Raw genomic sequence first — 16,824 nt, forward strand, 5'->3', positions numbered from 1 at the left:
AGAAATGGTGCACCTAAGTTATTGTTCTTATTGGAACAAGGAGGTTAGTCTGGCCTCTGATTGATAACATGGCTAGATTTACCTCGCTGCACTTTCTCTGTGAGTGACTGCAGTGTGACCTAGAGGAATGAGTCCCCTAGACGGGGGGCGGGGGGTTTGCAAATGAGTACAAAACAAATCTGGTCTATTTCTTGTTTTGATCCACTCCATCTATCTTTTACAGCTTTGGCTGGCAGCAGACGGTGCAGAAGGACTGCATGCCATCCACATCTCATGGCTGCTCGGCAGAAGATGGTACAATAGGACTGCAAGCCATCCTCATCTCTTGCCTGCCCGGCAGAAGATGATGCAATAGGACTGCTAGCAATCCGTATCACCTACCTGCTCACCATAAGATAGTTCAATAGGACTGACTGCAGGACTAAAGAGAATGACTTGATCAAGTCACTCCAAATTTAGTCCCTGCGCCCGTGTCTGCCCAGGCGCTCCTGATCGACCTCACACAGGCAACCAGGAGCACCTCGGACATGACGATGACGGCTACCAGTCCTATTGCACTGTCTGCTGCCACAAGGCAATGGGTTGCTGCTGCTGTGTAGCAATGCAGTACCACGTCTGCCAGCACGCAGGAGACATATGGTGACAGTGAGCTGAGCGGGCTCCATGCTTGCCGTGGCATGGCGTCTGCACAGGTAACTCAGGAAAAAAGGCGCGAAACGATTGTCTGCCCTTGCTTTCATGGAGGGAGGGAGGGAACGGGGGCCTGACGATATGTACCCAGAACCACCCGCGACAATGTTTTAGCCTCATCAGGCATTGGGATCTCAACCCAGAATTCCAATGGGCAGCGGAGACTGCGGGAACTGTGGGATAGCTACCCACAGTGCAACGCTCCGGAAGTTGACTCTAGCCTCGGTACTGTGGAAGCACTCCGCCGAGTTAATGCACTTAGAGCATTTTCTGTGGGGACACACACTCGAACATATAAAACCGATTTCTAAAAAAACGACTTCTATAAATTCGACCTAATTTCGTAGTGTAGACATACTCTTAGAGTAACAAGCACAAAACAATCACTGTAACAATTTACGGGGGGAGAGCTGGCAATACAGAAGTACAAAATCTGATTGACATTGAAAAGAGCAATTGCAATTAAGAAAATACCATGATTTAATGTAAAAATCCATTTTTAATTTTTGGAAAAATATTGATTTGTATCTACTTTTCTGGGGTTTCCCCTCCCCTTTGGGAGCTCTTGGAGTGACTTGTCCCCAGCCCTAAGGCTGCTCAGGAAGGCCTGGCACTGCGAGGGGGAGTTACCTGATGTTTATGGTGATGTCAAAGGTCCTGTGAGCCTTGATGCTGTCACACGTCTCAGGGACCGTGTGCACCTCCAGCGCGAATGGCGCCTCACCCGGCTTGGGGAGCACATTGTACCTCAGGCTGGTCTGGAAGAGAATACACAGTTCTCTGTGTCTGTCCATCTGTCCATTTCCTCTGTCTCCTTCCCTCTGCTCAGTTTCATTCTTTTCTTTATCTCTTTTCTCTCTCTCTCCCCATTCCCCAACTCTCTCTGTCAACTCTCTCTCCCCCTCACACCTCTTTCCTATTTCCTCCTCCTCTCCCCCATCTCTTCCTCTCTTTTCCTTCCCTCCCTCCCTCCCCAGCCCACGCACCGTGCCATCTCCATGGGAATGAGACAGGATCCCCGCAGCAGCAGCGTCTCCCTCTCTCTCTGCCCCAAGGCCCTCACCTGCACATAGACACATCCTTCTCCTGTCACCACTGTGCTGTAGTCTCCTGGCACCTCTGGCAGTGCCATACGCTGGAGCAGCAGACGGTTCGTGTGATCCACCTGGAACTGGGCCTGGAAATTCCCTGTGGACTGCAGGGTCACTGTGGACGCTCCTCCGCTCTTGGCATAGGTAGACGCTCCGTATAGGGACAGGGCCTGGAGCGCCACCACTGTGTCCTGCCAGACAAGAGATGGGCCCAGGCACCCAAGGGGATAAGTTAGCCGTTTCCATGGGCCTGGAGTCCCATCCCGCCAGCTCCTCCAACACACTAATGCCCTGCTCAGGTGGAGAAGGGAGACAGAAAGGTCGGCTTTTCCCATTTCCACCCATTCTCTCCCCATCACCAGCATGTGCCATGCTCCCTATTCCCTTGGGCTCATATCCTCCAAGGTATTTAGGCACCTATCTCCCATTGAAAGCAGCCAGGTGTCTAACCTGGGAACCTTGGGGATCTGGTATCTCTGATACTCCACTGAAAGGAGCTGGGGGAAGATATCACCCACTCTCCCCTGAAGACACCCTGCCTGAAGGGGCAGCTCACGACAGACAGACCAAGTGAAATGGCTCAGAGAGGACCATGGCGAGGCAGCCAGGAGGCTCAGTAATGGAGTATGAGAAAGCCCTGTGGGTATCAAGCCAACCAGGGAAATGGTGGAACATGGAGCCAATGACTGGTCAGAGAGGTCACTCCGAGAGGTCCCAGCCTCCAAGCACCAGCATGGCCTGCACCTGCTCAAAGCAGGAGGTGGCGCCTCCTGTTTGGTTGTCACTCAGGATGGTGCTTCCCCCCGGGTGTGTCCGGAAGTGACTGGCTGCTACTGCTTCTCTGGAGAGGCCTCAGCTCTCAAGCTGAATTGACCTGGCTGGATGGGGTCAGTGCTGGGGATGGCACTGCACGCGTAGGTGCTCAGGGCGAATCTTCTGCTTTCCGTACACAGGAGCATCATTTGTCCAGTCTCCAGCATCATTAGCCTGCCGGAACCTGTGGGGATCGGAAGTAACTATGCTCCATGCTGTGCCTAACCCATGATCTAAACTGTACAGTGAGGGGACTGCCCGCTCCTCAGGGCAGCCTCCCACGTCTCCCGGGTAGGTTATCTGTCTCCTGCCCTCTCCTGTCTGCCTCTCCCTCCTGCCCTGGGTGTCTCAGGCTGGGGATGGGAACAGCTCACCTGTGTGGAGGAGAAGCCCCCATTGGGATTCTGCTGTTTGCTGATCCACTTTACAATTTGAGCTGCTAATGACACATCTCCTTGGGATGGTGCTGGCCGCGTGGTGAGGTAAGCGAGGAGCGCATAGGACGTCATCTTCACCTCGGCAGAAGGAGCACGGGGGTGATAGAAGGGGAGATCTACCTCCGGCTCCTTCCCGGGCCTCTGCCAGTGAATGGAGCCGTCTGCAATGGGAGAAGGGAGAGAAGGAAATACAGATGCTTAGTACATGCCATTTCTAAGGGGGTTATTGACCTGCTGCTGCTGCGGGTGGGAGAACAGAGCCCCCTGTGCTAGTCTGGCATATTGGTATGAGACGCGAAAGGATTAAATAGTCCCTCACTTGCTGGTCTAGTGCATTTATACAAATCTTGTGGTATGAACACTCAGCAACTAATCAGGCTGCCACCTCTGTGCCTACATCCCCTTTATCTTATAAAGGGACATCCCAGGAATGGACAGTAGCAGCCTTAATTGGGCTTTTTGATCCAAAAAATGTGAGGTCACTAAGTGGCCCCAGGTGCTCAAGGCCAAAGGGTTACAGCAGTGACGGTCACACCCCACTCCAGCGGCGTGAAGAGCCCATAAATCCTTCTCTTACCAGCACAGTCCCAGTTCTTCCTGGGATTTCCTGGGACACCAGGACCCTTTTTTGGGCCCCCCCGGAATGATGCATTTTTTTCATTTGATCAGTCCAAACATCAGGCTTCTCCTCTTCGTTTGTCTCTTGCTGTAGGGAGCAGATGTCACTCTGTGCGGACCAGGGGCCATCGCTCCCATGGAACGAGTGTCCAGAGCGAGGAGCAGCGCTTGGAGTGAGGAGTGGAGCGGAGCCAGCAAAGACACCGGCAGAGCTATGCTATTGCTCAGTGGGAATGGTACCATTTATTCAGGGGTTCAGGATATGCTCACTCACAGCACTGAGGTGTCGGGGGACCCCCCAGATACACCTGTGTCACTGCAAAGTCAGGCACCGGCAGCCCTGGCCCCAACTCATGTTTTTTAAAAGTTTCCTTTGTCTTTACATGAATATTTCAGCGCCTTTTTTTAAAAAAAAGCCACCATCAAACCGTCCCCCAGGAACTAGCCCTAGGGAAAGGGGACTCAGCCCCAACTCGCTGTGCCCTGGTGATGCCCCCTCTGTCTGGGGAGCTGTAAGGCATCTGCTAGTATCCTAAAATGTGCCCCTTGATGCTTCTCACCACGTAATGCCCCTTGGACCAAACCATCCTCTGCCTCACCTACTGCCCCCTGAGCTGCTCTCAGTGCTGGCCCGCTCCTGGGCTACTGTAGACAGCAGAGCCTGCGGGGGGTGGAGGAAGCTAGATGCCACTGAGATGCTTCCTCCCCCTGCAACAGACTCCCTCCTCAAAATGGGCAACAGTCCGGTGGCGGGGGGAGGGGGGGGAAGCGGAACTGGAATCCTCCTGAGGCAAAGGGGGAGAGGAGGGTAGAGACAGCCTGGACCCAAAGGAGTGGGGAGAGGGAGAGGGAAGGAGAAACCAGGGGAGAAGGAAAGAAAAACCTTGGATGAGAGATCCTAGGGAGGAGGGCAGGAAAGGGAGGGAGAGACATTCAAGGAGGGTGGAAGGGAGAGAAGACGCCTCTAAGACCTGGCCAGATTCTGTGCCACGACAACTATTTTGGCTAGGGCTGTGACTTTTCTACTAGTACCTCTAGTCTGGGCACGGTTATACCAGCATAAAGGTTCCTTTTGTAAGCAGAGTCAGAATGAGCTCTACCCTGACATCTGGTGGTGAGCTGTGGAAAACGACTTCAGGGGCTGATCTCATTTGCATGGGCACACCCACCCCGCCTAGCATGATGGACTGCTTGCCCAAATGGTCACTTTGGCTGCTGTGGGGTCCCCAGTCTCTTTGTAATTGGGGCAGAAATAATAAAGTGTTGTTATCCTGGTTATGTAAATCAAGGACAGTAGAACTGTACTTGGCATTTTAGGATGGAGGGATAAGCCCTCAACTAAGGAGCACTTGCTAGGCAAGGGACATGGGTTCCAAAGCCCAGTACATGGATAGAGATTGGGGACAGAAATTTGTGCCTGGCAGTGTAGGCTCTGTTTAAGGGCCCCAAAGACCATTTTGATCATTCTTCTCTCCACTGTGTAATAACAGAGCTAATTTTGACTCTATTAGGAGTTTTGTTACATACTGCAATTGATGACACCTAGGTCTAAGCATTAGACTTACTTTGGGCTAGTGGTTCTGAGTACACCAGCACTGAGGATCCTCTACCAACAGTAAAATCACTGAGAGCTGTGTTATGTAAGGGGGCCTAAAGACATATTGGTCAGCAGATGGCTGGTTGTGAAGACTGCAACAGAACCCCACAGAGGTGTGGCAATTGGCCATCAACCAAGCAGCAGAGCATGTAAGGTTCCTCCATACCTATCCTCCCTTCCACCCAGGCTGGGAGGTAAACTCTGCAGATGAACTTCTGAACTCTGGGGGCTGCAGTGACTAAGGACAGAAACTGTGAGTGGGGTGACTTTTGGGTTGCCAAAAGGACACTACCAAAACTTACCTGGGGGTGGGTCTTTTGCTCATGGTTTGTTATGAATCCTGTTTCATGCCGCATTGTATCCCTCCTTTATTAAAAGGCTTTTGCTACACTCAGACTCTGTGCTTGCGAGAGGGGAAGTATTGCCTCTTAGAGGAGCCCAGGGGGGTGGTATGTAATTGTCCCAGGTCACTGGGTGGGGGCTCGAGCCAGTTTTGCACTGTGTTATTGAAAAGGAACCTCTAGATATTGAACCTGGCCCTTGTTGCTGCCAAGTCTGATGGGCAGAAGGGTTACACTTATACTGATAAAAGAAAAGGAGTACTTGTGGCACCTTAGAGACTAACCAATTTATTTGAGCATAAGCTTTCATGAGCTACGGCTCACTTATACTGATAGAATCATAGAAAATTAAGGTTGGAAGAGACCTCAGGAGGTCGTCTAGTCCAACCCCCTGCTCAAAGCAGGATAGATCTCAACAGAAACAGTTCTATCAGTATAAACACCTTCACACTGCTATAACTGTGTCCACACTGGGGGAGTCACACCGCTTTAACTATACCAGTACAGATACAGCAGTAAGACATGTGCGTAGACAAGGCCTGAAGCTCCATCTACCCTGGAGAAATGCTCTGTGTTAGAAAAGAAAATGCATTAAGCAGCACACTGGTAAACATGACTTGGCACCTAGCATAGACAGGGATGGCTGGACTTGTAAATTCCTTTGCTGTTTGTAAACTTAAGCTATGGGGTGCCCTCAGGTGAGCCACAGGCAGCTAATGTGATTGGGTTGGCCACAACCAGCTGCTGTTTTTCACCCCATCTGACCCTGTGTAGACTAGGTACTGAGTCATCTTTAGCAGTGTATGAGCTAATGCATTTTCTAACACAGTGAGTTTCCTCACCTGCATAAGGCCTATAAGTGTGGTGCTGGGGGAGGAGAAAATTGTGGGGGAGACTCTGTGTTTGTGGGGGCTAAGGCAGGGGACAGAGAACCCAAGTGTCTGTTGTGAGGGGAAGGGAACTTGGAGTGTGCGTGTGCTGGGACCCTGCATGACAAGTCCCATGTGCACTAGGATTGTGGGCAGCTTGCGAGTATGTGTGAATGGCTTTCAGGTGGGGGAGAAGGAGCCTGTGTGTGTGAGTGGATCCTGGGGCAACCTTGCACGTGCTTGTGCATTACTTTGTGCCTGGGGCAGGCTGCAGTGTGTGTGGGGGGAGAGAGATTTGGGGGGTGCAAGGCAGCAGGACAGTATGCCTGTGATTTTGTGGGCTGGGAAGTAGGGAATATGTGAGAACTTTTGGTGTGGGAGGCAGGAGAAAGATTTGGAGACTTGGGGGAAGGAGGAAAAGAGCATGAGGAAAAGAAAGGAGAGACCAGCTATTTCACGGTATCGAAAAGGGGAAAACAGACTGAAACAAACAGAGGAAAAGCTAACAAGCTCTGGAGTAGAGGAAGGGGGCAAATGGAGGGAAGGCAGGGACAAGGAAAACGGCAAATGCAAAGGGAATGTTGACATTTTACCTAATAGATTGGTTGCACCCTTCCATATCCAACCTATGACCCAGTTTAAAAGGGCAGGGATACAACATGCTGTGAGTAGAAATGTGTTGGGGGCCGGCCCTGGGGGCCTCTCTCTCAATCTTGTTTCTTCATGTCAAATAACATTCTCCCACCTGGTCCTGGTCCCTCCTAACTTTCCTCTGCTGTGGTTTCCCCTCTGATCACCTGTATATGATTCTCAACACATGGTCACCATACAAATGGGGGATGTAGGGACAGTGGGATGCAGGAGAAGGGCCTGTCAGGAATTCTCACCCTCTTTCACAGCTTCCTTGTCAAGCGAGTCCAGCAGTACCCTGCGGTTCTCCTCCTTCCCCGCCAGGGCGAAGGCATAGGCCAGCAGCGCCCTGGTGTACACGTGGTTTCCTCCCTGCTCTGTAGCCGTCTCCAGACAGAACAGAGCATTACGGACCACAGAGTGCTGTATGGGGAGAGAGACATGAGCTGAGGGAGGAGAGAAGTCGCCCACTGCAGTCCCACAGTGCAACATTGCCTTTAGCAGAGACGGTCTGGCAGCTCTTTTGAACCAAAGGGTCCCAATGTTGGGAAGCCCGCCTGGCTTTTACACAGTCAGCACATTCTCCACAGCCACAGCTATTCCTGCTACTTGCTACCTTTTCCCACATGCTGAATGAACATTTCCCATAAGCACAGAAAAAGCTACGCAGCAAAATTTCCCCACAAGGCAGTGCCACTGAAAGCGGCACAGAGGACACTGGGATGCCTACCCACAATGCACCACACTTTTGCCAATCTGGCCTGATAGTAGGTGAACACAACACACTGGCACAAGTGGTCCAGTGTGAACTCACTGCACCAATATAGTCTTTTTGGTTGCTCGCTGGTGATAAAACTTTTAGCAGTGCGACTTCTGGGTGTGGAGCAGACCTAACAGAAGGAGAACAGAAATCAGCCCTCAATGGGGACCCATTTGGCTGGTGCCAAGGGGTTAAGTGTTATTTACTCAAGTGTTAAATATCTGTAAAACTCAGACCTGTAGGCTTGTAAGAGAGGATCAAGCAAACACCAACTCAAAAGTTTTTAAATAAAGATCATATAAAAGGATTAGAGATGAGAGAGAATCAGTGCCCTGGACTGGAAGGGAAGCTGCAGGGAAATTCAATCCCAGATTTGGACCTCAATTTAAAGTCTTTTCTGACTGGATTTCCCCCTTTTTTAAAGGCTTCTCTCTCGAGATTGGAGCTGGGGACCCCCAAGTTGGCAGCCTATGTCTGGCTTGAGGGGTTACAGGTACGTACAGTGACGGGCAGAGGAATCTCCAGCAGTGCGATGGTGATGTAGGCAGAGAGCGTGACCTCATCGTCCACCCCGCCCTGCAGGAAACCACAGAGAGAGACATTAACCCTGAAAACCTGCCCACTGGCCCCTCCTCCCAGGGGTGTTCTACATCCCTGTTCTTCCCACACTATGGTAGCTTCCATGTATCTGCTCCTCTTCTCCCTTCCCCTGCCCATGGTCGCTCCATGTATAGTATGGTACCCCCTGCTCTTGCCTCCCTTAGTAGATCCCATCTGCCCCAACCCCATGTGCGGCAGTGGCTGAGCTGTTCCCATGAGGAGTTGCACGCTCTCTCTGTGTCACTGGAGTCCTGTATGGGTCCCATGAGGCCCATGGGAAGCCGGCTGGGCAGATACGTCACCTTTATGGCGTTATTCAGGAGCGTCCCGGAGCTGCGGAAGCAGCCGTTCTCCTTCTGCTTGCCAGTGAGCCAGGCCAGGGCGTCCTGGATGTGCTTCTCCTCGATGAAGATGTGAGAGCGGGCCTGCGCGAAGGACTTGAGGACGAAGGCCGTCAGCCTGCGACAGAGAGTGGGCAGCAGTGAGAGCTCCCTCCCATGCCCTCTGCTCGCTGGAGGGGTGGGGTCCTGGGGCATCGACATCCTGAGGGGAAGCAGCAGGGGCCGGAGAGCTGGTGGCCATCGGTCAGGGAACCATTAGCTCACTCAGCCACCTACTGACATGCAGCAGAGCCTGGCGGCAAGACCCAGCAGTCGTCTGACAGGGCACAGCTAAACTGCCCGTTTTAGGACAGGAAGTGAGCCAGCTTCCTGTGTTGGTTTCAAATGGCTGGGGCACAGTTTAGGGGTGGGTTTAGGGGGTGGTTGTCCAGAACCCTTGGGAGAACAGACCTCAGAATCTTCAGTGACCAGGAATGGCCAGGACGCTGGCTCTGCACTTTCTTATGATAAAAACAGCAGCACAGCGCCCCCTAGCATCAGACTGGGGTCAGCACTCAGAGGGAGAATGCCCCTTACTGAGCCACCCACCCCGCTCCCTGCAGCACAGCGCCCCCTAGCACCACACTGGGGCAATAGAGTCAGTAGTGGCAGAGGGAAGAGCAACCCCTACAGAGCTGCCCACTGCCACTCCCTGCAGAACCTGTTTGTTCACCCGGCAAGGCATTCACTAAGCATTGAGGGGCTGTGATGGCTCCACCCTCAGTTACCAGCCTCTTCATTATCCTGAGGGCAGTGGTGGCCAAATTTTCTGGCTGAGGATCAAACCCATAATTAAAGAAAGGTCAAGTATCCACAGTCTGGACTTTGGGATGGATTCTCTGCCCTGTTCTGACCCCTGCACCTTACTCAGGTAACATAAAGGGAGCTGAAACTACCAACAAGTCACCCAGCAGGGGAATCTTTGGCTGGCACTTTTATGCCATCCTCCCTATAGCCCCTGGTACAGAAAGTGAGTGGCTGGAGTGTGCAGTGTTCTGGATACACCTAGCTGATGTATGGTCCTCAAGGGATTGTGACCAACTGGAGCAAGTTAGAACAGCCCCGAGGCTGCTCTGAGCTGAGCAGGGAATGAGGAGGCTGTAAATGGTTATTAATCCAAAATCAAAGGCCTCTAGCATATGAACTAAAGGAGATCTCCCTTCCCTACCACCTCTCATAGTTGCCTTATCCCACATCATCAGCTCTAGAGCTCCTCCCCTTTCCTCCACACCTTCATGATCAGCACCTGTTAACAGTGGGCAAGCTCCAGGTTATAACAAGAGGAGGGAAAGAATTCAGCAACACTGAAATCTTACCAGGTGTTCCCTGATTGCCCATAACGTGGCCCAAATGTGCTGTAGGAGCCGTCCAAATGTTTGTACTTCAGCTGTGTCTGGTAACCTGAAAGGGAGAATGAAGTTGTGTTTTACTGCAATAAAGTCCAGCTGTAGACGTCAGCCAGGAAAAAAGAATTTTCAGCCCTGTCTACACACAAACATTCTGCTTGAATTATACCAGTAGTGTTAAAATGCTGCAAATACCGCACTGTGGATATAGTTACGATAGTATAAAAATGCTAATACCAGTACAGCTTGTTCCCAGATCGGAAAGGGGTAGAATTGCATCCACACTACGGGTCGTACTGATTAAATTATTTTGGTAAAATATTACCTCCTAACTGAAATAGTTACACTGGAACAAAGCTGGGTTTAGATCAAGTCTGAGACCCAGAAGCAGGTCCGATGTAGAGTACACAAGCCAGGCAGGCCTCCCATTCCTAAAAAATAGCCTCAGTCTCTCAGCAGAGAGGCCTTGGTCTTCTATTAGGTGTTAAATGAAAGTACAGGGAACAGGGTTATGATGTGCATCTACAAGCCACCAGGTTCGAGGATCCCTTTGCAGCACCTAAAATAAATGGGAAGACTGTCTCTGAAAGATTGCTGAACCTCATTAAAAACAGGGTGGAGCAGAAATGGAGAATGAGGAATAATCAAAGGTGTGACCCAAAGTGGGGCTGTTGTGAAAAGTGACTATGTGGAAAGGGCCCCTGGTCACTCAGCAGCTCTGCCCTGCATGTGTTCAGAGTCATGGCTACTGGCTTTACTGGCAAAGGTCATGTCCACATTAGGAATAAAGGAGCATTACCAACATTGCTAGCTATCATGTGTTTAAATCCTAACACAGACAAGATATGTGTAGTTTCACACGTTAGCTGGTCGAGTTAACCTTAGCGAGGAGCCTAGAGTTTACCTTGATCAACATGTATTAAAACTACAAGTCGGCTAAATGTGTTACAAATAGACAAATCTCCACTAGTGAAAACAAGGCTTAAACCCACGTGTCATAAACATACAGAAAAGGGCAGCATAAAATCCCTCCTTTACCTGTAAAGGGTTAAGAAGCTCAGCTAACCTGGTTGGCACCTGATCAAAAGGACCATTAAGGGGAGAAGACACTTTCAATTCTAAGGGGGAAGGTTTTTGTTTTGGGCTTTTGTTCTTCTCTCCGGAGACAAAGAGAGAGATCAAGCAAGTAATCCAGCTCCTACTGAACAATACTTCCAAAATTACAGAAACTGTAAGTAATAGCAAGGAAATGCGTTAGAGTATCTTTTGTTTTAGCTTGTGAATTTTCCCTATGCTAAGAGGAAGGTTTCTTCCTGTTTTTTTATAACTTAAAAGTTTTGCCTAGAGGGGAATCCTCTGTGTTTTAAATCTTATTACCCTGTAAAATTATTTTCCATCCTGATTTTACAGAGGCATTTCTTTTACTTTTTCTCCTTATAATAAAAGTTCTGTTTTTAAGAATCTGTCCTAAAAACCCAAGGGTCTGGTCTGTGCTCGCCTTGTTTATGCTCAAGCCTTCCCAGGAAAGGGAGTGAAGGGACTTGGGGGGACATTTTGGGGAAACAGGAACTCCAAGTGGTCCTTTTCCTAAATCTTTTTCTAACTCACTTGGTGGTGGCAGTGATACCGATCCAAGGACGGGAAGAATTTGTGCCTTGGGGAAGTTTTTAACCTAAGCTGGTAGAGATAAGCTTAGGGGGTCTTTCATGAGGGTCCCCACATCTGTACCCTAGAGTTCAGAGTGGGGAGGGAACCCTGACACCAGGTTTTGCTCCATTTACTGCTGCCAGAGCTGCAGAACCAACCCAGCTCTTCTTCTCTGCCTTGCACGTCATCAGCAGAAATGCACCCAGTGCACCCTGTGCAGTTCACCCAGTGCAGTGCAGCACCCAGGCTGTGTCATTCAGTCATTCATCCACTTGGACCCATCTTCTCCCATCGAGCACTTCCAGAGAGTAGAGTTCTCTACATTCCTAGATGTCACCCTAGATCTAAGCATGCTACTGTGCTCTGGCACCCCCTGTTGGGAAGTGATCTATTGTAACACCAACCATTAAAGGAGTAACTCCTCAGCGTAGCTCCTGGGAAAGGGAACCGCTTTCCTCTGGTGCGGGGGGGGTGTCAGAGGCCCTGGTTCAAAGGTGTGTGTGTGATGAGGGGTCAGCTGTGACAGTGCTGCCAATACACTGGTGGCTAGGAAAGGCTTATAGGCCACCTGGGAAGCCGAGTCTGGTTTGCTGGGGTAAGAGTGAATTACCACTGGGCTACACACTGGGGAGCAATGGGATGACAGGGCTGAGAAGGTTCAAGTGGGTTCCCCCCGAGAGACAGGTGGTCCCCTCAGTCCATCCATCCTTCCCAGTGGAAGCATTATCTGAGCAAGGCGGACACAAAAAGCTCCCAGCACGACCTTGGAAGGGAGTAAGTGAAGAAATAAAAGCCCCGTCCCTCCTCACCGCTGACTAAGTATCCGACAGCCTTGGATTTGGTCTCCTCGCTCAGCTGCCCCGTCTTATTCAGATAGTCCAGGACGTAGATGTTGGGGGCAAACAGGACCATGTTCTGCTCCCCGCAGCCGAAGGGCATCTGGAGAAGCTGCTGCAGGTTCTGCATGGCTGTGCCCAGGATTTCGCCTGGGGATGGAGACACAGGGAGTCAGTGTGGCCCAGCCGCCTGCCTGCGGAGGCAGAGTGCACCGCAGAGCAAGGATGCTAATGTGAGACATCCGTAACAGGCTTGTGAGATCACAGGCAATAGGAGGGAAAGAGAGACACACACACAACCCAGAGAAAGGAGGAGACAGAGAAATATGCTCTGAGAGAGAAGGGACACATGAAAGGCAAAGTGAAGGGCGTGCTGCTGGAAGGACAGATGGGAGCACTAGGCTGGATGAATAGCTAGAGACGTGGGCCCAGAGGCAGAGGTGGGGGGAAGGAGAGAGAAAAAGGGGTGAAGTGCTAGCAAGAGACTACAGCAGTGGGCAGCTGGGGGATAAGTGGAGGGGCTGTGATGGGTACACAAAGGGGTGAGGAGTGGAACGGGTAGAGAGACCAGAACTGTCAGGAAGGGGGAGAGAACGGCAGCAGCACCCCCAGCTGGGCTCCTCGGACTGCCTCACTTACCCAGCACTGAGAAATAGGCTCTGGCCGAGCCCTGCACCACGTTCTCTGGGAGCTTCAGGGGCATTAGCTGCGGCGCTGTTTTTCCTGGGGAAAAGTGACATAGATGGGCTTGTAGTAAAATCCCCCCCTGTGTAGCAGTGAGCAGACCCCAGCACAGGAGCTAGGATACTGCCCCTGCTGCTGTCTTTCCCCTGGCACTGCACAGGGGCTCCCTGCCTTTAGCAGCTCCATTCCTCCATAGCTTTATAGTGAACCCATCTCCAAATCCCCTCTCAGGAGTGGATCCCCTCTCCTGCCACCCCAGCCCTCCACATGGAGCGAGGTGTCACCAGCTGGCGAGACACGGGAACTGTAGTCTCCAGCTCTTTCTCTGGCACCTTCCAGTTTGTAATTTCACTCCATGGAATCACAGAGTGAGAGAAGGGGAAAGCCCCATTAAATCCCATCTAGCCCATCTTCCCAGCACCCGGGTCAGGAACGTTCCCTAAGACCTACGCTTCCAGCCCTTCCCTTGGGCGCCATTCTAGACCTTCAGTGTTAGGAAATGTTTCCTCGTTATCCAGCTGGAGGTGTCCCACTTTCTTCAGTCCCATATTACTGCTCTCGTTAGCTCTTCCCCTCGGACACCCGGGGTTTCCACCCTTCCCTTTGCAGAAGCAGGTCAGGAGGGGTGGGGCTCTTACCAGCTGCACAGAGCAGGAAGTTGTAGGTCGTTTCCTTCTCAAGCCCTTCAGGCTTTCGGTTGGGGAGGAAAAGGGAAGGGGAAGAAAAATCAGAAAGGTGAGAACCTGCAGAGATATTGAGCACCTGGTTTCAGAAACATCTGGGCAGGGGTGATGGAGAGAGATGGGGAGGAGGAAAAAGTTGGGGAGAAGAAAAAGAAAGAAAGAAAGAAAAGGAAGTGAATCAGAGAAAGAGGGAGACTTGCAAATTCTCATGTAACAATAATTCTCATAAAGCCAGCAGATAATAGTTGGAAATCAGCTACTAAGAAGTTATTGCCTCCTCACTCCCAAGGGGAGGATATTGCAGTGATCTACCATGGGTGATTAGTTGCTGTTAGCACACAGTAAAACATGAGCTTTGCTTGTGATACAGAGAGAACTTCCAGCTTTACACCAGGTGCTGGTGCTGATGATATGCTGTGATGCTAATGAAGTGAGGTAGGGGCTCAATCCTGCCAAGTGTTTAACTTTAAGCCTGTTTGAGATCAATGGGACAACTCATGTGCCTAAAGTAAAGCAAGCTTTGCCGAGTCAGGGCCAAAGCGCTCAGTGTCATGAAATGACATATTGTAATGACTGCAGGGCCACCTAGAAATTCACCATTACACACTGTGGCCGATTAGTCCTGTAGGGCTACAGTAGGGATAGAACTCAGCTCCTCTTGCTCCAAAGGCCCAGACCCCCATGGCTTGAGCGAAGGAAGAAGCCCTGTTATTTATTGAGATGACGCGAACAGTTTTGACTAAAACTCATGAACTAAATGTTGTGAAAAAAAAGAGGGTTTAATCAAAACAATTTTTGGTTTTGGAACACACCCCTCCCCCGCAAATTTTTATTCTGAGACTAGTCGGTTTTCCCCCTTTTTATAACTGTTTTCCAACTTTTGCCAGGTGGAAAACAGTAGCCAAGTGTGAAAAGGGGCTTTCCCTCTCTTTCAAAAAACCTTTCCCTCTCTTTCTTCAGTCGAAAAAGGTTAAAACTTTTTAAAAGTGTGTGTGTGTGTGTGTGTGTGTGTATGGCAGGGGGAAGGGGGAGAATCCAAAAGTTGAACACCCCCCCACCACACACACACTAAAACAACATTTGAGGTTAATATGAACATTTTTGTTTTGTTTCAAAATGTCTTTTCAAAATTAATCTCAGTGACAAATCTGCTGTTGAGTTTCACAGGAAATTCAAATGCAGTGATCAAATATTTTTTAGATTTTTTTTTTTCTGGTGAAAGATTCACTGGGGAAAAAAATCCTGTTTTTCAACCAGCTCTAACTTTTTGTTAGCCTAGCAAACGCAGATGAGCATTTCTGATTCCATCAGGTAGAGGGCAGTGGTGCTCTAGTCAGTTCTTTAAAATAATAGGGCAAGACTGTAGAATCTCAGGGATGGAAGGGATCTAGTCCAACCCCCTGCTCAAAGCAGGGCCAATCCCCAATTTTTACCCCAGATCCCTAAATGGCCCCCTCAAGGGTTGAACTCACAACCCTGGGTTTAGCAGGCCAATGCACCAGCCACTGAGCTATTCCTCCCCCCAGTACACTCCCTAAAGTTGCTATTAGTCTCCTATTATTTTAAGCCCAATTTTCATCTCCTTCATAATTCTGAGAAAAATAATCTGTGTTTACAGAACTGTCAGATCAGCCCAAGATAAAGTTGGACATTTCCACTAATGCGACGGAAGCAAAGTGAATACTTCTTCAGCTGAAGCCATTTAGAAATCACTTATTTCAAATTTTTTTGTGAAGTGTTTCACAGTTCTTTGTGTCCCTATGTATTGAAAAAGGAGCCAAGTTAGAATTCAAATTTCACTTGGCACATAGGATAACTTTAAAGCAAAAGCCAAAACAGATTCACTGTAACAGGACAGAATCATAGAAATGTAGGGCTAGACGGGACCTTGAGAGGTCATCTAATCCACCCCCCTCAGAACGTGGCAGAGCCAAGTACACCTAGACTATCCTGGACAGGTGTTTGTCCAAACTGTTCTTAAACCTGCAATAATGGGGTATCCGCAGCCTTCCTAGGTAACCTGTGCCAGAGCTTATCTACCCTTACAGTTAGAAAGTTATTCCTGGTATCACACTTCTCTTGCCAATTTCTTCTTGTTTTACCCTTGGTGGACATGGAGAACAACTGATCACCATTCCCTTTGTAGCACATATTTGAAGACTGTTATCTTGTACTCCACTCAGCCATCTCTTCTCTAGACTAAATATGCCCAATTCTTTCAACCTTTCCTCATACGTCAGGTTTTTTCATTTTTGTTGCTCTCCTTTGGACTCTCTCCAATTTACTCATGTCTTTCCTAAAGCGTGGCACCCGGAACTGGCAACAGGACTCATTCCTACCTTGAAGCTTACAGAGTTGTTTTTTCTGGGTTGATACAATAATGTGAATTGTATCTTACTGAAAAAGGTGGGATCCATTTCTGTAACTCAGAGAGGAGCTGCAGTATTAGATCATGTGTTACAGCTTACATCAAACAATTTAAAAATGATTAGTGCTTTCCTATAATGGAGAGAGGAGTGGCCACCTTCTATCACGTGATATTGCTCGGATCAGACTATGTAACAAATTATCACTACTTCCCTATTACATAGAATAGCTGTGGAGGTTTATATTATGAATTATTATTAAGTCTCGTTGGGTGTCATTTTTAAAAAAAATGGGAAAAGCCAGGGGTTCCTCATCACAAAATACTGAAAGAGAAATTTATAGAAAACTATACAAAAAAAAATTGGCTCACATTACCTTGAGATTTTTTTTAAAATTATGAAGCTAAATGATTTAAAATAAATAATGATAATTCAC

At 49.5% G+C, this 16,824-nt stretch overlaps 1 protein-coding gene across 3 annotated transcripts in view; it reads right to left on the bottom strand.

Annotated features, from left to right (window-relative positions):
* Window positions 1-16,824, bottom strand: part of LOC140898777 (alpha-2-macroglobulin) — a 66,555-nt gene that overhangs the window by 6,178 nt on the left and 43,553 nt on the right. For 2 of the 3 annotated variants that reach the window (XM_073313165.2, XM_073313156.2), the window contains exons 22-31: window positions 13,978-14,029; window positions 13,295-13,378; window positions 12,629-12,805; window positions 10,143-10,227; window positions 8,749-8,905; window positions 8,348-8,422; window positions 7,344-7,509; window positions 2,969-3,192; window positions 1,754-1,972; window positions 1,321-1,448 (exon numbers count right to left, since the gene is read on the bottom strand). In XM_073313165.2, the coding sequence (XP_073169266.2) occupies window positions 1,321-1,448; window positions 1,754-1,972; window positions 2,969-3,192; window positions 7,344-7,509; window positions 8,348-8,422; window positions 8,749-8,905; window positions 10,143-10,227; window positions 12,629-12,805; window positions 13,295-13,378; window positions 13,978-14,029 (1,367 nt within the window). The other variant, XM_073313174.2, reaches the window with a different exon arrangement.

Source organism: Lepidochelys kempii, chromosome 1, assembly GCF_965140285.1.
Source record: "Lepidochelys kempii isolate rLepKem1 chromosome 1, rLepKem1.hap1, whole genome shotgun sequence".
In the NCBI taxonomy this organism is placed as follows: domain Eukaryota; kingdom Metazoa; phylum Chordata; order Testudines; family Cheloniidae; genus Lepidochelys; species Lepidochelys kempii.